We start from the raw sequence: 24,434 nt of genomic DNA on the forward strand, positions 1-24,434 counted from the left end.
AAAAATAATTGCTACCAACCTGCCTTCCATTGAGGACCTGTATACTGCACGAATCAAGAAGAGGGCCGTGAAAATATTTGCAGATCCCTCGCATCCTGGACATAAACTGTTTCAACTCCTACCCTCAAAACGACGCTATAGAGCACTGCACACCAGAACAACTAGACACAAGAACAGTTTTTTCCCGAAGGCCATCACTCTGCTAAACAAATAATTCCCTCAACACTGTCAGACTATTTACTGAATCTGCACTACTATTAACTGTTTCATAGTTCCCATCACCAATCTCTTTCCACTTATGACTGTATGACTATAACTTGTTGCTGGCAATCCTTATGATTTATATTGATATATTGATCATCAATTGTGTTGTAAATGTTGTACCTTGATGAACGTATCTTTTCTTTTATGTACAGTGAGAGCATATGCACCAAGACAAATTCCTTGTGTGTCCAATCACATTTGGCCAATAAAATTCTATTCTATTCTATTCTATAACTGCAGCAAGGTTGGTTTATGTGCAATACGAAAAATGAAATCTCCCCGGAAGAAGAAATAATAAAGAAAATATTGGTCTACGCCAACATGGATGGGCTGACACTGGAAATTAAAAACAAGGGTAAGACAGAATACTTTGAAATATGGAACAAATTGTACCAGTGGATGGAAAGGAGGAAAAGGAGTCGGAGAAGAAAAGATTTAGGATTTGTAAAAATAGAAAGTGGATAATATTTAGATAAAGATATAACTGAGGATAAGGAATAAGGTTATAAGATCAAAATAGCAATGTTATGATTAGTAATTATATTTGTTGCAATGTTAAAAATATGTATAAAATGACAAAACTGGGATGATCACATCGTGTCCAATGTTTTTAATGTTTATTTAATAAAAACCTTTTTTCAAAAAAAGGAACTTCAGAGACCCCAGTTCTGAGGTTAGGATCCTCGTATAGAAATGTTAGAATTCTTTATTGGTCAAGTGTGATTGGATACAAAAGGGATTCGTCTTTTTCCACACAAGGAAATGTCATAGAAGTGGATCATGGGCTAAAATAAATTGGTGTGGCTGAAGGAAGGAAAATGAGGAATTATTGCCCCATATCCCCATCAGGGAGATGGGCGGTTAAGAAATTGGATGGATGATAGATGTATTTTCATTTCATTTTTAAGATTTAAGATGATAACATGGGGATGACATCAACTGGAAGTTGTAACTCTTGGAAGAGTTATAACTAATTGTGTCTGTCATTTGTACCTCAATAATTATCTGGTTTGGCATGGCAACCAAACAGGACAGGTACAGACTTCAACGGATAATTGCGGAAAAAAGCAATTACAACCAACCTGCCTTCCATTGAGCTGTACACTGCATGAACCAGAAAGAGGGCTGAGAAAATAGTTTCACAATAATCGAAGTCTAATTCCAGCAAAGATCTGGCATTCATAGCTCCAAATGAGTCTCCAGCACATTTGTGAATGTTCAAATAAGTGTTGCAAATGGGGCAATCTTCACCTTTCATTTAGGGTCCTTCTCTGTGGGGGCCCCTACCCTCTAGAACGAACTTCCCCCTGGTCTACGCCAAATACCTGACCTTCGGACCTTTCGCCGCGAATTGAAAACGTATTTATTCATTTGCGCGGGGCTGGCTTAAATTTTGCTGTATTTTTAAATTTATATTCCATATTCCTAAATTTTATATGAATTTTAATGGGTTTTTAGAATTTTAAATGTTTTAAAGTTTTCGGCCAATTGTGTAATAAGTTTTTTAATTTCGTTTTAATTGTATATTGTATTGTTTGCTTTTACTTTGGCTGTACACCGCCCTGAGTCCTTCGGGAGAAGGGCAGTATAGAAATCTAATTAATAATAATAATAATAATAATAATAATAATAATCTTAAGTGCTTAACAAAAATGTATTGTTATATGAATGTATTTATTTATTTATTTATTATTTCAATTTCTATACCGCCCTTCTCCCGAAGGACTCAGGGCGGTTTACAGCCAACTAAGAACAACAAATATAAACATTAAAAACAAATTTAAATTTATTAATTTAAATAGGCTGAAAATTCTAAAAACTACTAAAAAAACCCATTAAAAAACTATTAGGCCAGTCCTGCACAATGAAATAAAAGAGTCTTCAACTCATGCTGGAAGGCCCGGAGGTCAGGGAGTTGGCGTATCCCTGGGGGTAGCTCCTTCCAGAGGGCTGGAGCCCTCACAGAGAAGGCCCTCCCCCTGGGGGTCGCCAGTCAACATTGTCTGGCCGACGACACCCTGAGGAGACCCTCTCTGTGGGAGCGCACTGGTCGATGGGAGGCCATCGGTAGTAGCAGGCGGTCCCATAAGTAACCCGGTCGTAAGCCATGGAGCACCTTAAAGGTGACAACCAACACCTTGAATTGCACCCGGAAGGCAACCGGAAGCCAGTGCAGCCTGCGCAGGATAGGTGTTATATGGGAGCTTTGAGCCGCTCCCTCAATCACCCGCGCAGACGCATTCTGGACAAGTTGAAGCCTCCGGGTACTCTTCAAGGGGAGCCCCATGTAGAGAGCATTGTAGTAATCCAGGCGGGAAGTGACGAGGGTGTGAGTGACTGTGCATAGGGAATCCTGGTCCAAGAAGGGACGTAACTGGTGTATCAGGCGAACCTGATAAAAAGCTCCTCTGGCGACGGCTGTCATATGTTCTTCTAACGACAGCCGTGCATCCAGAAGGACGCCTAGGTTACGAACCCTCTCCATGGGGGCCAAAGACTCGCCCCCACAGTCAGCGATGGCCTCAGCTGATTGTACCGGGATACTGGCATCCATAGCCACTCGGTCTTGGCTGGGTTGAGCTGGAGCCTGTTTTTCCCCATCCAGACCCGTACGGCCTCCAGGCATCAGGACATCACTTCAACGGCTTCGCTGGGGTGGTTTGGGGTGGAAATGTACAGCTGCGTGTCGTCAGCGTACAGATGACACCTACCCCAAAACCACGGATGATCTCACCCAGCGGTTTCATATAGATGTTGAACAAGAGGGGCGAGAGAACCGACCCCTGTGGCACCCCACATAAGAGACTCCTCGCGGTCGATCTCTGCCCTCCCGCCAACACCGTCTGCAATCGGTCGGAGAGGAAAGAGGAGAACCACCGAAAAACGGTGCCACCCACTCCTAACCCCTCCAGCCGTCACAGCAAGATACCATGGTCGATGGTATCAAAAGCCGCTGAGAGGTCTAATAGGACCAGGGCAGAGAACAACCCCTGTCCCGGGCCCTCCAAATATCATCAACCAGCGTGACCAACGCCGTTTGACTCATGGGCAACTTCCGATTAGGCAAGGGTGTGTTGGGAGAATTTCCCTGAGTCTAAAGTACCCTGTTAAAAGGTGCGTGCGTGTGTGTGTGTGCGTGCGCGCATGCACGCCGATCGCAAGCTTTTTAACTTTAACAACCAACCCCTGTATCGTGACCCCAATTCCAGTAATAAAGTGCAGGCCTTTATTCAATTCTCTCCAGGCATTCCATTCCCTTGTTTTTTTCCTTGCCAAAACAGACCATCTTTTCCCCCTATTTTGTCTTGCCCTAGCAACAGTAATCTTAAAACTAGAAAGCCATTACCATGAAAGTCAGTACTACAGGTAGTCCTCAACTTACGACCACAATTGAGCCCAAAAACTCCATTTCTAAACGAGACAGCTGTTAAGTGAATTTTGCCCCATTTTACAACTTTTCTTGCCACATTTGTTAAGTGAAGCACTTCAGTTGTTAAGTTAGTAACACAGGTTGTTAACTGAATCTGGATTCCCCATTGACGTTGCTTGCCGGAAGATCAAGTGGACCCCAAGACATTGCATAAATATGGTCATAAATATGAATCAGTTGCCAAGCGTCCGAATTCTGATCACATGACGACAGGGATGCTGCAATGGTCCTAAGTGAAAAAAGGTAATTTTTAAGTGCCGTTTGAACGGTCATTAAAAGAACTGTTGTAAGTCGAGGACTACCTTTACTTATGACCAGAAACCTGGGCCCCCTCTTTCCCTCCCCCGCCAACTGCAACAGGCTTCCAGGATGAAAGGATCTCTCAACCCTCTTGGGAATGCAATGCAGCCAGCGCTTCCAACCTTTCGGAAAACTCCGGAGGCAGACTTGGAACAAAGAAACAGCTTTATTTTTATTTATTTATTTATTTTTGTCACACAGTATATATAAGCATAAGCATGAAATAATTATACAATGTATAAGCATATATATGAGTATGAGTATATAACAACTATATTAATTGGATATAATGAAGGAAAACAATAGGACAGGAACGGTAGGCATGTTTGTGCTCTTATGCATGCCCCTTACAGACCTCTTAGGAATGGGGTGAGGTCAATGGTAGATAGTTTTTGGTTGAAGCTTTTGGGATTTTGGGAAGAGACCACAGAGTCAGGTAGTGTATTCCAAGCATTAACAACTCTGTTATTGAAGTCATATTTTCTGCAATCAAGATTGGAGCGGTTAACATTAACCGTATTAAATCTATTGTGTGCTCGTGTATTGTTGCGATTGAAGCTGAAGTAGTCTTCGATAGGAAGGACATTGTAATAGATGATTCTATGAGTTAAACTCAGGTCATGTCGAAGGCGGCATAGTTCTAAATTTTCTAAACCCAGGATTTCAAGTCCGGTGGCATAAGGTATTCTGTTGTATTCGGAGGAGTGGAGAACTCTTCTTGTAAAATATTTCTGGACACGTTCAATTGTATTGATGTCAGAAATGTGGTGAGGGTTCCAAACAGTCGAGCTGTATTCAAGAATTGGTCTAGCAAATGTTTTATAGGCTCTGGTTAGTAGTGTAGTGTTTTCGGAGAAGCTACACAAGATTAGGTATACAACTTTAGAGCCTTTTTTGCTATGTAGTTACAGTGGACTTTAGCACTTAGATCATTTGATATGAAAATTCCAACATCTTTAAAAGGGTGGGGGTCATCTGTAAGGTAATGTCCATCAAGTTTGTACTTAGTGTTTAGGTTCTTTTTTCCAATATGTAAGACTGAGCATTTGCTGATTGAGATTTGGAGTTGCCAAGTTTTAGACCATTCATATAAGAAATCCAGGTCTTTTTGGAGGATAGCTGTATTGTTGGTGATGTTAATAGTATTAAATTTCTTGCCCGGTGCCGGGAGAAAAGAGACGGATCCGGCCAAGGCTTTTCCTCGCCTGGGACCTCGATCCCAAAAAAGGCCGGAGAGATGTGCAGATGCAGCCGCGCACACGGCCATCAAAGGCTCCGGGCATCTCCCGTTCTCTCCAGGCTTTCCAAGGGTTAAGGAGAGCGAGTTCTTCTCCCTAGAAAGACCATATTGAGGAATGGGGGGGACCCTTCCGGCCCTCTCTTTCGCTGTCCTGGCGGACTCCCCTCAGGGAAAAAAAAAAAAAGCCCCTGAAGCATCTTGCGAACCTTCGGAAAAGAACCGTTGGAAGGGGCGGGGCTACGGTTTCCCGCCTGTCTGTGAGGAAGAAGAACCGAGTGACAAAGAAGTTCTCCTCTCCTGGTAAAATAACACTAGTAATATTATAATGGTAATATAATTAAAAAATAATAAGTCCTTCCCAAAGGTAGGACTTGAAAATACGGTACTAGCAAACAGTGTCCCTGAAGAATAGTGGTCTAAAAGCGACAAAAGATGATTGCTGCGACATCTCTGAGGAGAAGCTGTGGCAATCCTGAAGGAAAGAAAAATCCAGAATATTGAAAGGAATCGAATTTCCCCAATGAGAATATTTCTCAAAGGCATCCGATTCGTTTTCCCCAAAAAAAAAGTTACCTCAGGAATTGCAAAAGTGTGGGGAAATACAATTAGTCCTCTACTTACGATCACAGTTAAGCCCAAAATTTGTCCTATGGGGTCATTAAAAGATGATGATGTCGTTTTGTATAAACATGCTGTGGTAGTACTGTAAGTAAAGGCAGTTATATTAAATAAAGAGATAAATAATGTTTAAAAATATCAAGGCAAATAGTTTAGGTTGCCAGCAAAGGCAACAATATTGTTACAAGTAATAGTTCAGAGATATGTAGGCATAAAAGACTATTTCTGAAATTAAAGACTGTACAAATTCTTTATTATTCAACAGGGAAACACTGAAATATCAATTTCTTAATACCTTCTGAAATATACTATTCTATGGCAGGATAAACATAAACAATTGGATAAACAAATAGCAATACACATTCTTAAATTTTGTGATATAAAGTTGATATTAAAAAATAATCCAGGCTAAAAATTCTGGTGCAGAGTTACATAAAATGTATATTCTCTTTTAGGTGGATACATTAAACTCAGGGATCTATTAAATTCAATTTTTCCATATGAACTCAGTTATTTCCTTTACTAATGATTTTTTCTTTATGTGCTTGATTAGATGCTATAACAATATTAAAAATAAGTGTGAAAACCCTCCATCTATTTGCCTATTCCAAATCTTTTCCTACACAGCTGAATTGGATGATACCTGATGATATATAAATTTTTACAATTTTCTTTTAATACAAACATTCCATCTTACGTTAGACAGTGTGTCATCTGAGTATAAAATTCTTTGTGTCTTAACAATTAAACACAACCATATTCGTTTCTTACATTCATTCTTATTAATTAATACTAAGTAATAATAATACTTTCTGAGCAGTTTATAACGTCAGCATATTGCCCCCCAACAATCTGCATCCACATTGTTACTGACCTCGGAAGGATGGAAGACTGAGCTGGTAAGTATCGAACTGGCTGTGGGCAGTCAGCCTGCAATACTGCATTCTAGCCACTATGCCACCATTGCTTCTATACATATATGTGTTTGTGTCTGTGTAAATCTCTATGTGTGTATATGTATGACTCTCAAAAGTCACATCCCAAAAAGGATTAGGATTAAAGGCTGGCTAATACTCAAATATATTCACACATAGGTACATAGCCATTTACACCTCTTTCCCACCCATATTCACGACAGTGTCTGTTCCAAACAAAAGGTAAGTCAGATCCACAACTGAACTCAGAAAAATAAAAACGCCTTTAATAAAATCTGGGGAACCCTTATCTTTCCCAGCTGGGATTACATTTGAGACTGCTGATTAGATGGCATCAAGTCCACTCTTCCTGTACCTACTACACAAAGATATTAGCCTCCCTCTTGTAATAACTTGAAGCTCTTCCAAAGATTTCCTGTAATCTCCTTCATCTGGCCCATCCGTTTTATTCTTTCTCTTCCCCTTCCTTCCTTCACTCTTAACTCATTTTTTTGGTAATCATAATCCATCGCATTTCCATTTTGACATTGTGATAAAAAAATGGAACCACTGAAGTTCTTTCCACACTACAAATCTGTATATGGCCACTACTTCAAGTGGCTCTTTTTAGGAGAAGTTCACTCTTCTGAATAAAACTCCTTCAGTATTATATGCTGATAGGTTGGTTCTCCCTTGTATGGATCCTTTTATGAGAAGAAAGGGAAGTGCTGTGTCTGAAACTCTTTCCACACTCCTGGCACTGATACGGTTTCTCTCCAGTGTGGATCCTCCTCTGTGATTTAAGGGAACTGCTTACAGTGAAACTTCTTCCACAGTCCACACAACGATGTGGTTCCTCACCAGAGTGGATTCTCCTCTCTCTGAGAATTGGGCTGTTTAGACTCAACTAGGTTTAGAATTTTGTCAACCTGGCAAAAAGGAGCTGGACCAAAAACCCACAAGAAACCCCTATGAAAAACAGTCAACGGAAAGAAAAGCCGTAAAAAAACACCATAATCTTGGGAGAACGCCCTGAGTTTTAAGGATGGACCCGTCTGCCACGCTGGCAACCCCGAGGGATCCTCTGCCCCCGACCGCAAACGCAAAACTCGAGCGAGGACCGATATCGGGGTCTGAAACTCAACGGATCGCGGACTGGGTGCAAACAGGGCAGAGATGTCGCTTACTTCGCGCAATTAGCAGGCGGGAGCCACAAGGGAGCGCTGCCCGGAGAGCAAGCGCTACCCTTCCCAGCCTAGCGGGGAAAGGAGCAGCGAGTCTTCGCAGGACAGGCAGCCCATCACTCGGGAGGCGTCTGGAAACAATGCCTTTTTCTCTTTAACCCGTAAGATTGCCCGCAGAAGAGTACGCAGACGCGAACCTGATCTCCAACACTAAGGCGAGGGCAGAGCTGCGAGGTGGGAGGAGTGGAGCTGGACACTCAATCGCTTGCAACCCATCGACAGATCCAGGCGACGAAAAACCCTTCTTCGGATCTTTCCCTTCTCAAGGTTGGGGCGCCCCCTGCAGTCTTTAGATTTGGATGTTCTCTCCCCCCCCCGCCCCCCCCAAAAAAAACACCTGTGAAAGGTTGTGGGTAGGGAAGGGAGCGAGGAAAGTCAGGCAGAGCTCCGTCTGGTTCAGCCCAGCGTTGCTTTTGCCTTGCGATTCCCAGGAGGTCCCTGGTTGCAGACGCCCCGCGGGGTTTGCAAAGGGCTTTCTCGCTGGCCTCCCTGGAAGGAAGCATTCAACCTGCCAGCCTGGGACTACTCCGCCTCTATTCTCCACCACCCCCACCCCATGGCCCCCTTTCCCACCCTTGGTAGGGGTCCCGGCTGTCTGGTGGGGACCCTGTCCTGCAGGAAGGAAGACAACCCCCACCCGCATAGTGCCTTGCAATGGTTTTTCCTATACAAACTATCCGTTTTGGGTGGAGATGCTAGAGAAAAAGCCACAGATTTTGGGGGGTGCTGAGAAAAACCCAGAGCATTTTGGGGATGGGGCTGCTGGAGGAAAGACCAGAGCAGTTTGGGATCCCTACACTGGACCCGAGCTGAGTGCTGAGCATTGGAGGTATCTCCAGCTTGGAAAATCTAGGACTTTTTTGTGTGCTTTGCAAAGTTACCAGGATGCTGTGGCAAGGAAAGTCATAAAACAGGCCAAAACTCATTTAAAAACTGCCTTAGTTAGCAACATAAATTTTGATCTCAATTGTGATCCTATATCGAGTCCTACATGTACTTCCTTCTTGAAAAGCGATTGCATGTGTTGCGTGTGTGTGTGTGCGTGTGTGTTTAACAGCAGTGTCCTCTCTGTGTTCCGTTAAATGTTTTTGGACAAGAACACCCTATCAACATCTAAGAAGGCAGCTCTCTTTTCCCCCCTCACTTTTTCTTTCCTTTTGTTCTTTTCCCTTAGCTTGAAAACTGAAAGCATTTATTTATTTGCTCTGTGGGAGGATTCTTATTGTTTGAGGATCAAAGTCCCACATTTCCCAAAATGGATCACGGTGGCTCTTCTTGCCATTCTGCTCCCTTGACTGACAGTCCTTTTACAAATCCAGGACAGACTTTGGATGGGTGTGATTCAGCATCTCGGTACACCCCAAAAACCGGCTCACGAGACCCAGAAGGAAATGGATCCCGTGTTGTCTTGCTTGGGTCTACTGAGAAGTTCTGGAGAAGAACGAGGAACGACACCGTCCTGCAAGGAGAAACCACCAGATGTGCTGGAGAACATCCACTTTGCCGGGAGTTCTCCTACAAAGAAGCCGAGGCACCTCGAGAACTTTGTACTCGGTTATACCGTCTTTATCGTCAATGGCTGAAACCAGAAAAACACACAAAAACTCAGATGTTGGACTTGGTGGTCCTGGAGCAGTTCCTGGCTATCCTGCCCCCAAAGATGGAGAACTGGGTGCGAGAGTGTGGAGCAGAGACCAGCTCCCAGGCAGTGGCCCTCGCAGAAGGTTTTCTCCTGAGCCAGGAAGAGGAGAAGAAGCAGGGAGAGATGCAGGTGAGAAAAAAATAATTGTGCAGCTAATCCTTGACCTACAACAGTTCACTTAGTGACCATCCAAAGGGCCTCTGGTGGCTCAACAGACTTATGAAGTCTGTTATTAACACAGCTGCTTGCAATTACTGCAAGTTCAAGTCCCACCAGGCCCAAGGTTGACTCAGCCTTCCATCCTTTATAAGGTAGGTAAAATGAGGACCCAGATTGTTGGGGGCAATAAAAGTTGACTTTGTATATAATATACAAATGGATGAGACTATTGCTTAACATAATGTAAGCGCCCTGAGTCTTTGGAGAAGGGCGGGATATAAATTCAAATTTTTTAAAAAAAGTTACAACAGCATTGAAAAAAGTGACTTATGACAATTTTTCATTCTTGGTTGTAGCATCCCCAAGGTCACCTGATCAAAATACTGATGCTGCGGCAACTAGTTCGTATTTATTACAGTTGCAGCGTCCCAGGATTACGCGATACCCTTTTACGACCTTCCCACTAAGCAAAGTCGACAGGGGAGCCAGATTCATTTAACAAATGTATGACTAAGTTAACCCCTGCAGTGATTCACTTAGCGATCATGGCAATAAGGGTCATAAAATAGGGCAAAATTCACTTGACAAATGTCTCACTTAGCATCACATAAATTTTGGGGGCAGTTGTGGTTTGAGTCAAGGACTACTTGTATTTCTTCAAAAAGGTGACGGCGTGAGAAGCAGTGCTTCTGAATTTTTAAATACAGTAACTTCTGGGCACCAATAAGACTTTTTGTATAATTACTAAAAATTCTTCATCACTGAGATTGTTCTAGTGGCCCTTCCTACTGATTTCCCAGGGCAGAATCCTTGACTTTCATAGCTATAACAGCAAGGAAAAAAGTTATTTTTCACACTTATGACCATTGCAGCATTCCCATGGTCACATGATCAAAAATTCAGATGCTTGACAACTGGCTCATATTTATGACGGTTGTGGTGTCCCAGGATCATGTAATCTCCTTTTACAACCTTCTGACAAGCAAAGTCAATGGGGAAGCCAGATTCTTAACAAACATATTACTAAATTAACAACTGCAGTGATTCACTTAACAAGTTTGGCAAGAAAAAGCGTAAAATGGAACAAAACTCACTTAGCTGCCATCTCAATTAGCAATGGAAGTTTTTGGCTCAATTGTGGTTGTATGTCGAGGAGAGAAGAGGGACAAAGATGATTAGGGGACTGGAGGCTAAAACATATCAAGAACGGTTGCTGGAACTGGGTATGTCTAGTCTGATGAAAAGAAGGACTAGGCGTGACATGACAGCAGTATTCCAATATCTCAGGGGCTGCCACAAAGAAGAGGGAGTCAAACTATTCTCCAAAGCACTTGCAGGCAGGATAAGAATCAATGGAAACTAATCAAGGGGCAAATCAACCTAGAACTAAGGAGAAATTTCCTGACAGAACAATTAACCAGTGGAACAACTTGCCTCTAGAAGTTGTGAATGTTCCAACACTGGAAGTTTTAAAGGAGAGATTGGTACAACCATTTGTCTGAAATGGTGTAGGGTTTCCTGCCTGAGCAGGTGGTTGGACTAGAAGACCTCCAAGGTCTCTTCCAATACTGTTCTATTCTATTCTACCTCTGTGTGAGAAGCCCCCTCCTTTTAGAGTGAACTCGGTTGCAGGGGATCCTAAAATCTTCTTCCCTCTTTTTCTTTTGACAGGTTCAGGATCTCTTCATGGAAGTGGATGCTCAAAACCCGCAAGCACACAGAGACATGTCATCTCTCTCTCAGGAACTGGCCTTCGGAGGGATCTCCCAAGAAGATCCAGCTCAGATCACATTTGAAAGTAAAAAAAAAAACAAACGGTTCTGTATTTCTTATATTTTTATATTGGTGTATTCCACAAGAAAATATAACAGGGTGCAGTTCAAAAGAAACATATTACGAAATATGAGGGCAAAGTACTGAGTCTGTAAACCAGGGCTATAAAAGCACAATAAAGCAGTATGGAAGTCGTAAGTGCTGTTGGTGGTGCTATTGCTAACTCCATAATTGAGCCCAAATGTTCTAAACAAGACAGCTGTTAAGTGAGTTTTGCCCCATTTTACGACTTTCCTTGCCACAGTTGTTAAGTGTCTATGGAGATTCTCAGTCATCCAGGTCATGGTTTATTTATTTATTTATTTATTTATTATTTGTATTTTTATACCGCCCTTCTCCGAAGACTCAGGGTGGTGTACAGCAAAAATAAAACATAAATATCGAAAAAAGTTTAAAATACAATAACCATTAAAAATCTAAATTCAATAAGCTGAGAATTTAAAATTTTTTGAATAAAATTATTAATAAAATTATTCCCCTTAAAAAACCCATTAAAACATTCAATTAAAATTGTATCAGGCCAGCCCTGTTTGGTGAAAAAAGAAGGTTTTGAGCTCGCGCTTAAAGGTCCGAAGATCAGGGAGAAGTCGTAGCCCAACGGGCAGTTCGTTCCACAGGGCCGGAGCTCCCACAGAGAACGCTCTCCCACTGGGGGTCGCCAGACGACATTGTCTGGCCGAAGGCACCCTGAGGAGGCCCTCTCTGTGGGAGCGCACAGGTCGATGGGAGGTTACCGACGGCAGTAGGCGGTCCCAAAGTTGCAACTGCCTCTTGAAAAAGCAACTTTGGGACAGTTGTGAAGTGAATTATTGCAGTTCTTAAGTTAGCAACACAGTTGTGAAGTGAATCTGGCTTCCCCATTGACTTTGCTTGTTGGAAAGTCGCAGGTGATCACATGACCCCGGGACACTGCGAATGTCATAAAGGCATGCCAGTTGCCAAGCTTCCGAATTTTGGTCACATGACCTTGGGGATACTGCAACATTCGTAAGTGTGAAAAATGGTCACCTGCCCTTGTAACCTCAAACATCACTAAACGGTATAGGTTTCCCTTGTTCTCGTTCCTCCTGGATCCTATGGGGATAGAGATTACACCCAGGTCCTTATTTTTTACTATCAGTCTGGTGTCTCCTATCGGCCCACTCCCCAATATGGAACTTGGAATTAATATTTTGACATTGGGTCATTTATACCATGGGGCTAGCTTAAGCTTTTTAAACTGTTTAGTTTTTAAATTTTAAATTCTATTTATGTTTTAAATTGGGGTTTTTAGATTTTAAATATTTTAATTTCTCGGCCAATTGTGTAATAAGGTTCTTAATTTAGTTTTTTAAATTGTATATTGTGTATGTTTTTTAGCCTGGCTGTACACCGCCCTGAGTCCTTCGGGAGAAGGGCGGTCTAGAAATTCAATAAAAAATAATAATAATAATAATAATAATGTACTGATCCATCTTGCTTTCCATGATGCTCAGTGTCAACATAAAAACTGTTGGGGAAGATAATTATGGGATAATATGCTGACTCTAATCCTCTTAGAGAGGGCTGTAAAGCACTATGAAGCGGTGTATAAGTCTAGGTGCTATTGATATTGCTTGCTTGCAGTCCCACTTGTGTGAAAGAATGCTCCTTTTATTTTTATTTTTCTATATATATTTGGTATCAGTTTGCTTGAGAATGCAACAGGAATGTTTTCAAAATGTCTTCCTCCATTTCTGTCTTATCAGGGAATGGAGCAACCCTGAGGTTTCCTGCAGAAACACCTTTGCTTTGTGGTGGAACTGAAACGGCTGTTGTCATTCCAACTCAGGTAGGAGGGATGAAGCTCGCGTAAAGTGTTAGTACCACTTTATAATGCTTGGTAAGACCTACACTCAGAATATTGCATCCAGTTTTGATCACCACAATATAAAAAAGATGTTGAGATTTTGGAAAGAGTGCAGAGAAGAGCAGTGAAGATGATTAGTATGATGCTGGTATGCGGTGTGCTGAGTCTTGGGTGTTGGACCGCAGGTAACATCGGTGGCTGGAGTGGGGCCTGCACGGGCATGATTATTGCCCTCCCCCCCCCTACCCTGCTCTTCTCACTTCAAGGCCCGGAACATGGCCCGGAATATTCTTCCCCCCCACTGCTGACTTTTACCATGGACTGCCTGGAATGCCGTAATTTTATCTACGGCTTACATCTTAGGTCGTGTTTTCCATCGCCGACTGAGAGGTGGCTTGGCCTGGTTAGGTACAACAGCGGCACTGTGCTGGACGGCAATGACGGCACTGACGGTACTGGTGACATAATTTCGTCCTGATTAGCATGCCTCACGGGTTTGTCCCATGATGGTACGCTGCCGGGAACCCAAGGGATACTATCCCGGCTACTGACTTTTCCATCTTTGTAGCCGAGGAAACAACCAAGGGGAGGCTATTATGCCAAGCCTTGGTTGTCTCTGGACCCATTTGGACTTTCTACGGACTATGTTTAATATCTCTGCCCGAGTGGCCAGTAATATGCCTAGCATCGGGTTTGACGATCTACAGGTACGACCAGAACATCTTCGCCGGTCAGGAATGGACATCTTGTCGCTGTTAATGGACTATTTCCCATGAGATACTCATTAGCGAACTCGACAACTGCGAGGCCCCCCCGCCTCGCAGGAATGGCCCTCCAAACTATCAAGGGCCTACCTTAACGAAGGGTCTTGGGACCCAGAGAGGTGGCATGCGGCCAAGAAGAAGTTGTGGGGTTTTTTAAATAGTTTTTTAAATAAGGGTCTTTTAAGGGGGGGGAGGGATTTGGCGGGTGGGGTCAGAACCCGCCGGGAGGATCCAGCCCTGTGCTAGTTCGCGACACTATTCCATCTTGTCTGAAGGCAGGGGAGGCGTTCCAGGTTTAGAGGGTTACTCAATCTGTACGGTAAGTGGGAGAGGCAGATATGGCGGGGGAGGGGCCGATCGTGTTGAGGGAGCACGCGTTCGATGTTTGAGAGCGATCGCGTGCTCCGGCCCCTCAGTCCCGACCTGCCTCGGTGGCCATGATCCTCAGAGCTTGGACCTTCGGCTGATGTTATGTAATGCTCGGTCCGTGGTTAATAAGGCCCCTGATTTGTGATCTTATTCAGGGGAGTCCGGACCTTATGGGTATTACGGAAACCTGGTTGGGCCCAGAGGGGGTCCCCTTGTCGAGATGTGCCCGCCAGGTTTCCGAGCATTCCATCAGCCGAGGGTCCAAGGTAGGGGTGGGGGTGGCGGTTGTCATTAGGAGGATCTAGAGCCGAGGAGACCACTGTTCCTCAGATTGCCGGCTGTGAATCCTCTATGTGCGATGGGGCTATAGGAATCAGTTGGGCTTGGTGATTGCGTACCTGGCTCCTTGCTACGTGACCACAGCCCTGCCTGAGCTGTTGGAGGTACTCGCTGCTGTGGCGGTCGGAACCCCCCGACTTATAGTCATGGGGGATTTTAACCTGCCATCAGTTGGCTTGTCATCGACGGCAGCTCGGGAGTTCCAGGCTTCCATGACGGCCTTGGACCTGATTCGAGTAAATGATGGCCCTACGCACTCGGGGGGAGGCACGCTGGATCTGATTTATATCTCTGGGCAGTGGCTTAATGATCTGGTGTTAGATGACTTAGTAACAGAACCAATGTCATGGTCGGATCATTTTCTCCTTCGCCTAGACTTCCGGACCGCCATTCACCACGCAGGGAGACGGAACCTATACGGTGGTTCCGTCCCAGGCGCCTGATGGACCCGAGAGGTTCCTGACGGAGCTTGGGCCATTCCTGAGGAACTGGCCCACGGCACGACTGAGGAACTGGTCACGGCCTGGGAACAGGCCGCGGCCGGGGCCTTGGACCGTGTCGTGCCTTTGCGGCCTCTGACCCGGCGGAGATCTCGTCCGGCCCCTTGGTACTCCGAGGGGCTGAGGGAGATGAAACGCCAGAGAAGACGCCTGGAGAGCACCTGGAGGTCCAGTCGCTCCGAAGGTGATCGGACACTTGTTAGGTCCTATTCTAGGACCTACCTAGTGGCAATGAGGAAGCGAGGCGTTTACGCCCACCCTCATGGCGCCGGCAGATAACCGCCCGGCCGCCCTGTTTCGGGTGACCCGCTCTCTCCTACATCAGGAGGTGCGGGATGACCCGTTGCAGGGACGAGCCGAGGAGTTTAGCGGTTATCTATACGATAAAATCGCTCAGCTGAGGGACGGTCTGGACCGAAATTGGGATGATCCAAGCGAGGGAGAGGAGGCACGTCTTGTTGAGTCCATTTGGGATGAGTTTGACCCTGTGGCTCCCGAGGACGTCGACAGGTTGTTGGGGGCTGCTGCGGCACGACATGTTTACTGGACCCGTGCCCTTCCTGGCTGGTACTGGCCACTCAGGCGGTGACACGAGGCTGGCTCCAGAGGATTATCAACGCTTCTTTATTGGAAGGGGTTTTCCCTGCCGCCTTGAAAGAGGCGGTGGTGAGACCCCTCCTTAAGAAGCCCTCCCTGGACCCAGCTATTTTGGGTAATTATCGTCCAGTCTCCAACCTTCGCTTTGTTGCGAAGGTTGTAGAGAGTGCCGTGGCGCGACAGCTACCCCAATACCTGGATGAAGATGTCTATCTAGATCCGCTCCAGTCCGCCCACCCGGATACAGCACGGAGACAGCTTTGGTCGCATTGGTGGATGATCTCTGGAGGGCCAGGGACAGGGGTTATTCCTCTGCCCTGGTCTTATTAGACCTCTCGGCGCTCGATACCATCGACCATGGTATCTGCTGCGCCCGGCTGGGGGATTGGGAGTGGAGGCACCGATATCGGTGGTTCTCCTCCTATCTCTCCGACCGGACGCAGACGGTGTTGACGGGGGCAGAGGTCGACCGCGAGGGGCCTCACTTGTGGGGTCCCGCAGGGTCGATTCTCTCGCCTGTTGTTCAACATCTACATGAAGCCGTTGGGTGAGATCATCAGTGGTTTCGGGTGAGATACCAGCAGTACGCTGATGATACTCAGCTGTATTTTTCCACCCCGGCCACCCCAATGAAGTTGTTGAAGTGCTGTCCCGGTGTTTGGAAGCCGACGGGTCTGGATGGGGAGAAACAGGCTCAAGCTTAATCCCTCCAAGACGGAGTGGCTGTGGATGCCGGCATCCCGATTCAGTCAGCTGCAGGCGCAGCCGGGTGTCGGAGGCGAGTTATTGGCCCCAAAGGATAGGGTGCGCAACTTAGGCGTCCTCCTGGATGATCGGCTGTCGCTTGAAGATCATTTGACGGCCGTCTCCAGGAGGGCCTTCTACCAGGTTCGCCTGGTCCGCAGTTGCGCCTTCCTTGATCGGGATGCCTTATGCACAGTCACTCATGCCTCGTTACCTCTCGCTTGGATTACTGTAATGCTCTCTACATGGGGCTCCCTTGAAGTGCACTCGGAGGCTTCAGTTAGTCCAGAATGCAGCTGCGTGGGTGATAGAGGAGCTACGCGTAGCTCCCATGTACCACCGCTCCTGCGCAGACTGCACTGGCTGCCTGTGGCCTTTCGAGTGCACTTTAAGGTGTTGGTTACGACCTTTAAAGCGCTCCATGGCTTAGGACCTGGGTACTTACGGGACCGCCTGCTGCTACCACATGCCTCCCACCGACCCGCACGCTCCCATAGAGAGGGACTTCTCAGGGTGCCGCCAGCCAAACAATGTCGGCTGGCGACCCCCAGGGGGAGAGCCTTCTCTGTGCAAGCACCTACCCTCTGGAATGAGCTTCCTCTGGGGCTACGATTACTCCCCGACCTCCGGACCTTCCGCCATGAACTCAAGACTTTTCTGTTCCACTGTGCAGGGCTGGCCTGATACATTATGGTTTTAATTGGGGTTTTTATTACTTTTATTATAGTTTTAAATGGGGTTAGCCTAATTGAATAAGATTTTTAAATTGTTTTTAATTCTATTTATAATTTGTTTTATGTTGGCTGTAAACCGCCCTGAGTCCTTCAGGAGAAGGGCGGTATAAAAATCAAATAGATGATGATGATGATGATAATAATAATAATAATAATAATAATAATAATAATAATAATAATAATAATAATAATAATAATAATAATAATAATAATCAGCAGCAGCAGCAGCAGCAGCAGCAGCAGCAGCAGCAGCAGCAGCAGCAGCAGCAGCAGCACCAGGGCTAAAAATCTTCATGCTGTCTCTTCTCTATAGAAGGGAGCAAACATTCTCCTTACCAAGTTTCTCTTTTGGGTCTCCTTAAGGCCTCCTTAAAGGCCTTAAGGAGTGCCTTTCATTCTTCTGGAATTTGGAAACCATAATAGGTTTGAATTACGTGAAGTGTTAGTACCATTTCATAATGCCTTGATAAGACCACACTTAGAATACTGCATCCAGTTTTGGTCACCACAATATAAAAAAAATGTCTAGACTCTAGAACAGGGGTGTCAAACTGGTGGCCCACGGGCTGGATGAGTCACGCGCAGGCAAAAAAAAGTAATACGTCATGTGACATCAACATAATGCGGTGAGTTTGATGTCTATGCTCTACAAATAGTGCAGAGAAGAGCAACAAAGATAATTAGGGGACTGGAGGCTAAAACATACGAAGAATGGTTGCAGGAATTGGGTATGTCTAGTTTAATGAAAAGAAGGACTAGGGGTGACATAGGCCATCATACGCAATAAAGATGATTAGGGACCTAGAGACTAAAACATAAGAAGAATGGTTTCAAGAATTGGGTATATCTAGTTTAATGAAAAGAAGGACATGATAGCAATGTTCCAATATTTGAGAGGTTGCCCAAAAAAACGAGGTTTTACCTGACGGCAGGACGAGAAACAATGGGTGGAAACTAACCAAGGAGAGAAGGCCTTTTTCAGCAGTTTCATATAGCTGTTGAACTATGTGTATCTCTCAGGGACAACATAAGGCACCCGTTAACGTATCAACTAGGATTGTCCCAATACTGTTGAGGAAGTCATCTTCCAGAAAGCACTGAAGACCCTGATCAATGCTACATCCAAGATTCATCCTATCAGTTGTTCCAGAACCTACTGTTGCTACCAACCAAAACAAGTTTTGAGATCCTGCAGGATGTATTTTCAGTCAGAAAGTTTTGAGTTCTGTTGATTTTTTTTCCAGGAAAGTTATCTGGGAAAAACACTTACTTATAGAAGACACTTAGTGGAATTTGTGCAGTAGAAAAGAGAACTGGGACTTATTTCCACTGGTTAAAACATGGAACAAAGACTTAGTTAAGGAAACCATTTTCCAGAAAGGAAAGGGGATCCAATGTCTGTCCCACCAGCAGGTCCAGAAAGATATGAGGGCTGTTACCACTGAATGGGCTTTAAGATTCTCCAGAATCACTTCATTAAGAGATAAGATAGAAAACATTGCAGGTGATCCTCAATTTAGAATCATCCAGTTAATAGAATAGAATGGAATTGGAATTGGAATTGGAATTGAATTGATTTGAATAGAATAGAATAGAATAGAATAGCAATAGCAATAAGAATAGAATAGAATAGAAATAATAGAAATAGAAATAGAATAGAATATTAGAATAGAACAGAACAGAATAGAAGAATTAGAAATGACCTTGGAGATCTTCTAGTCCAAATACCTGTTCAGGCAGGAAACTCTATACCTTTGATGGCGAGCCTATGGCATGCGTGCCAGAAGTGGCACACAGAGCCATCTCCATGGGGATGCCAACCGTTGCCTACTGCTTTTCGGGGTTCCAGCACGCGCATGCACCCTGGCCAGCTGGTCTTCTTGCATATGGGAGTGCTGGAAACCAGAAGAGTAGCTCCGCTGCATGCGTACGCAATGAAGCTAAGCTTCTGGTTTCCAGTGCGCACATGTGCACTGGCCAGCTAATCTTCATGGGCGCATTCATGCAGAAAGCAGAAGACCAGCTGGCTGGTTTTCGTGTGTGCACCACAAACCAGCAGCTCAGCTTTCTGGCTTGCGCATGCGCGCCAGGGAGCTGCTGTTCCAGTTTTCAGCATTCCTGCACAGGTGTGCCGGGGAATTGATCTTCTGTTTCTGGCTTGTGTGCTCCCGTTTTGGCACTTGGTGCCAAAAAGGTTCGCCAACACTGCTGAATACCATTTCTAACAAATGGTTGTCCAGTCATCATCATCATTTAATGACCCCATAATCCCTTGAGGGGCGGAGTCTGGGCAATTGAATGGACCCTTCCTGTCACCAATGCAGAGTGTCGTGTCCGACCCACCCCCACTCTGAGGAACGAGTCAAGGAAGTCCGTGACAAACTTGGCAACGAAGCCTCTGCAGCTTGCCAAGTTCCTTCGAGGTTTATCAGGGCAGGCAGGAGTCCAAGTTGCGACTTTAGCAATAGGGTCCGGTATCAGTAAACTCGATAAGACTTTGCTTGACTCAAGGTTGGAATGCCAGAAGCAGGTCCTTTATATAGGCTGTGGGGTGTAGCTCCATGACTCAGCATTTATCCAGGCCTGCCCCTCCCTTCCTTCTGCTGGTGTCACCTCTCAGATCTCCAGAAGCGAGGGTCCTCCTACTCTCAATTGTCTTCAGCTGGATCTGCTGTCACTAATTCCAGCACCTGGGTGGCTTCCTTCTCACTGTAGGAGTGAAGTTTATCGGGCTTGTCCGTTCACTCCTGGAATCCTCTCTGGGCATGGGGCCAGGGCCGGGGGCTGGAGGCATGACAGGCCGTTCATCTTCATTATCAGACTCGGAGTCTGATAAAAGGCCCGGTTGGAGACGGGAGAGGCCCGGCTGAGGAGAGGAGGGAGGACGAGTCACAACACAGAGTTATATTTAACAGATATATTCTCATTGTGCCCAGAGAGAGATGTTTGTCCAGTCTCTTCTTAAAAACTTCCAGTTGGAGCATTCACAACTTCTGGAGGTAATTTGTTCCATTGATTAATTGTTCTAACTGTTAGGAAATGACAATAACAAAAGTACTGAAAAAAGTGACTTAGGACCATTGCAGCATCTCCATGATCATGTGATGAAAATTTGGCCGCTTGGCAACTGGTTCATGTTTCAGATGGTTGCAGTGTCCTGGGGTCATGTGATCCCCTTTTGCAACCTTTTGACCAGCGAAGTCACGGGGGAAGCGAGGTTCACTTAACAACCATGTTATTAACTTAACAACTTCGGCAAACAAGGTGGTAAAATGGGGGCAAAACTGACTTAACTGTCTTATTTAACAACAGAAATTTTGGGCTCAATTGTGCTCATAAGTTGAGGACTACCTGAACTCTGTGAAAATTGCCCAGTCACACTGAGATTTGAGATGGGTGTGTATCTAAGCTTGATAAATAATTATTTATTTTTATTTATTTATCAAGCTTAGATATCACCCATCTCACTCTCAGAGCGACCTTGGGTGATTTTCAGGTGATACAAGTAATCCTCAACTTACAACCTCAAGTACAACTTGGAACTGTACATTAAGAGGGATTGTTTTTTAAATTTCAGAATCATATGTTATTTGAAGATATAGCCATATTTTTTTCTGAAGAGGAGTGGGCCCTGCTGAATCCTGACCAGAAATTGCTGTACAGGGAGATCACGTTGGAAAATGCAAGGAACGTGACCTGCATAGGTAAGTGTCAGGCCTGCTTCTGTTCAAAACCCAAGAAAGAAAACCCTTGACTCCACTGAAGTAGAGAAGAGGTACTGTTTACTGAGTTTGAAATGATAGCAGCAAAAGAAAGGCAGGATCTGAGGCAAAAGGCAGGAAAGGTACATATTGAAATTTCCCTCCCCCCAGGGACCGAGACTGAATGTCCAGTCCCCATCCTACATAGTGTCATGTGGGGCACATCTTCAGGTGTTTTCGTCCATCTGGAGTTCCAGGACGGTTGGTCTCGACTAGATGTAAACAACTCCATTCAGCAGCACAGTAATTCCGGAGAGGAAACCTCCCTTCTTATTGAGATGGGCCTTCTTCACACCAGCTCACTTCCAAAACCCCAATGCCATGCGCCTCCCCACACCCCGTTATTATGGCAGCCGATAGCAAGCAAGCATCAAAGGGAAAACCCATCCTGAACATCTGGCTGACAGTAAGGTTCTCTTTCTACTTTTCTGGTCAGACTTAACCAGTTGACCTGTTTCTCAGAAAATGCTAGTCTGCTCCTTTCCTACAATGAGGGAGAATGTATTGATTCTCCCACTCAATCTGCTGCCACCGATAGCCTCCCACCGACCCGTGCGCTCGCACAGGGAGGGTCTCTTCAGGGTGCCGTCAGCCAAACAATGTCGGCTGGCGACCCCCAGGGGGAGAGCCTTCTCTGTGCAAGCACCTACCCTCTGGAATGAGCTTCCTCTGGGGCTACGATTACTCCCCGACCTCCGGACCTTCCGCCGTGAACTCAAGACTTTTCTGTTCCACTGTGCAGGGCTGGCCTGATACATTATGGTTTTAATTGGGGTTTTAATTACTTTTATTATAGTTTTTAAATGGGGTTAGCCTAATTGAATAAGATTTTTAAATTGCTTTTAATTCTATTTATAATTTGTTTTATGTTGGCTGTAAACCACCCTGAGTCCTTCAGGAGAAGGGCGGTATAAAAATCAAATAGATGATGATGATGATGATAATAATAATAATAATAATAATAATAATAATAATAATAATAATAATAATAATAATAATAATAATAATAATCAGCAGCAGCAGCAGCAGCAGCAGCAGCAGCAGCAGCAGCACCAGGGCTAAAAATCTTCATGCTGTCTCTTCTCTATAGAAGGGAGCAAACACTCTCCTTACCAAGTTTCTCTTTTGGGTCTCCTTAAGGCCTCCTTTAAGGCCTTAAGGAGTGCCTTTCATTCTTCTGGAATTTGGAAACCATAATAGGTTCGAATTACGTGAAGTGTTAGTACCATTTCATAATGCCTTGATAAGACCACACTTAGAATACTGCATCCAGTTTTGGTCACCACAATATAAAAAAAATGTCTAGACTCTAGAACAGGGGTGTCAAACTGGTGGCCCACGGGCTGGATGAGTCACGCGCAGGCAAAAAAAAGTAATACGTCATGTGACATCAACATAATGCGGTGAGTTTGATGTCTGTGCTCTACAAATAGTGCAGAGAAGAGCAACAAAGATAATTAGGGGACTGGAGGCTAAAACATGCCTAATTAATGTGTCTAATTAATATGTCTAATTAATGAAAAGAAGGACTAGGGGTGACATGATAGCAATGTTCCAATATTTGAGGTTGCCCAAAAAAACGAGGTTTTACCTGAAGGCAGGACAAGAAACAATGGGTGGAAACTAACCAAGGAGAGAACCAACCTAGAACTAAGGAGACACTAAAATAATACTCTGGGTGTAATCTGTGCCCCCATAGGGTCCAGGAGGAATGAGAAAAAGAGAGTCCAGGGTCCAGGAGGAATGAAACCTGTACAGGTAGTTATACAAACATTGGTTTAGTGACTGTTTGAAGTTACAACGTCAAGTAAAAAAGTGACTGATGGCCATTTGTCACATTTACGACGGTATGCAGTAGGTTATGTGGTCAACATTCAGATGCTTTGGCAACTGGCATGTATTTATGAGGGTTGCCGTGTCCTGTGGTCATGAGATCACCTGTGACTTTCTAACAAGCAAAGTCAGTGGAGAAGCCAGATTCACTTCACAACCATGTTATTAACTTAACAACTTCAGTAATTCATTTCACAATCGTAACAGGGAAAGTCGTAAAAGGGGGCAAAACTCGCTTAACAATTGTCTCGCTTAGAAATTTTGGGCTCAACTGTTGTGTTAACAATAGCACCTAGACTTATATACCACTTCACACCGCTTTACAGGCCTCTCTAAGCAGTTTACAGAGTCAGCATCTTACCCCCCAACAATCTGGCTCCTCATTTTAACAACCTGAGAAGGATGGAAGCTTCAGTCAACCTTATTTATTTATTTATTTATTTATTTATTTATTATTCGAATTTATATACCGCCCTATCTCCCAAAGGACTCAGGGCGGTTTACAGGCATATAAAACATCAATATCAATATACAAATTAAAATAATCCTTAAAAACTTATTCTAAGCGCCAATTATTAAAAATAGAAATATAAATATCAAATATAAATATTAAAATCAATTTAAAACCCTCTAAATTTAAAAATCTAAGCCAGTCCTGCACAGATGAATAAATGTGTCTTGAGCTCATGACGGAAGGTTCAAGGTCAGGAAGTTGACGGAGTCCTGGGGAGTTCGTTCCAGAGGGTGGGAGCCCCACAGAGAAGGCCCTTCCTGGGCGCCGCCAACCGACACTGCCTAGCTGACGGCACCCTGAGGAGTCCCTCTCTGTGAGGCGCACGGGTCGGTGAGAGGTATCTGGTCGCAGTAGGCGGTCCCGTGAGATAACCCGGCCCTATGCCATGGAGCGCTTTAAAGGTGGTCACCAAAACCTTGAAGCGCACCCGAAGGCCACAGGTAGCCAGTGCAGCCTCAGGGATGGTGTTATGAGCCACGAGGGCTCCTCTATCACCCGCGCAGCCGCATTCTGAACTAACTGCAGCCTCCGGATGCCCTTCAAGGAAGCCCCATGTAGAGAGCGTTGCAGTAATCCAGGCGAGACGTCACAAGGGCGTGAGTGACCGTGCAAAGGGCCTCCCGTCCAGAAAGGCGCAACTGGCGCACCAGGCGAACCTGGTAGAACGCTCTCCTGGAGACGGCCGTCAAATGATCTTCTAGAGACAGCCGTTCATCCAGGAGGACGCTTAAGTTCAGACCCTCTCCATCGGGGCCAATGACTCGCCACCGATGGTCAGCCGCTGGATTTAGCTGACTGTACCGGGAT

General features: G+C 44.9%; 1 protein-coding gene across 1 annotated transcript in view; it reads left to right on the forward strand.

Moving 5' to 3' along the window:
• Positions 1–585: 585 nt before the first annotated feature.
• Positions 586–24,434, forward strand: part of LOC131190441 (zinc finger protein 558-like) — a 28,155-nt gene continuing 4,306 nt past the window's right edge. The window contains exons 1-7 of the mRNA XM_058167764.1: positions 586–619; positions 6,991–7,009; positions 8,117–8,277; positions 9,330–9,781; positions 11,483–11,609; positions 13,372–13,454; positions 21,097–21,223. Of these exons, the coding sequence (XP_058023747.1) occupies positions 586–619; positions 6,991–7,009; positions 8,117–8,277; positions 9,330–9,781; positions 11,483–11,609; positions 13,372–13,454; positions 21,097–21,223 (1,003 nt within the window). The remainder of the gene's footprint in view (positions 620–6,990; positions 7,010–8,116; positions 8,278–9,329; positions 9,782–11,482; positions 11,610–13,371; positions 13,455–21,096; positions 21,224–24,434) is intronic.

This window comes from Ahaetulla prasina, chromosome 2 (assembly GCF_028640845.1).
Source record: "Ahaetulla prasina isolate Xishuangbanna chromosome 2, ASM2864084v1, whole genome shotgun sequence".
Classification (NCBI taxonomy): Eukaryota; Metazoa; Chordata; class Lepidosauria; order Squamata; family Colubridae; genus Ahaetulla; species Ahaetulla prasina.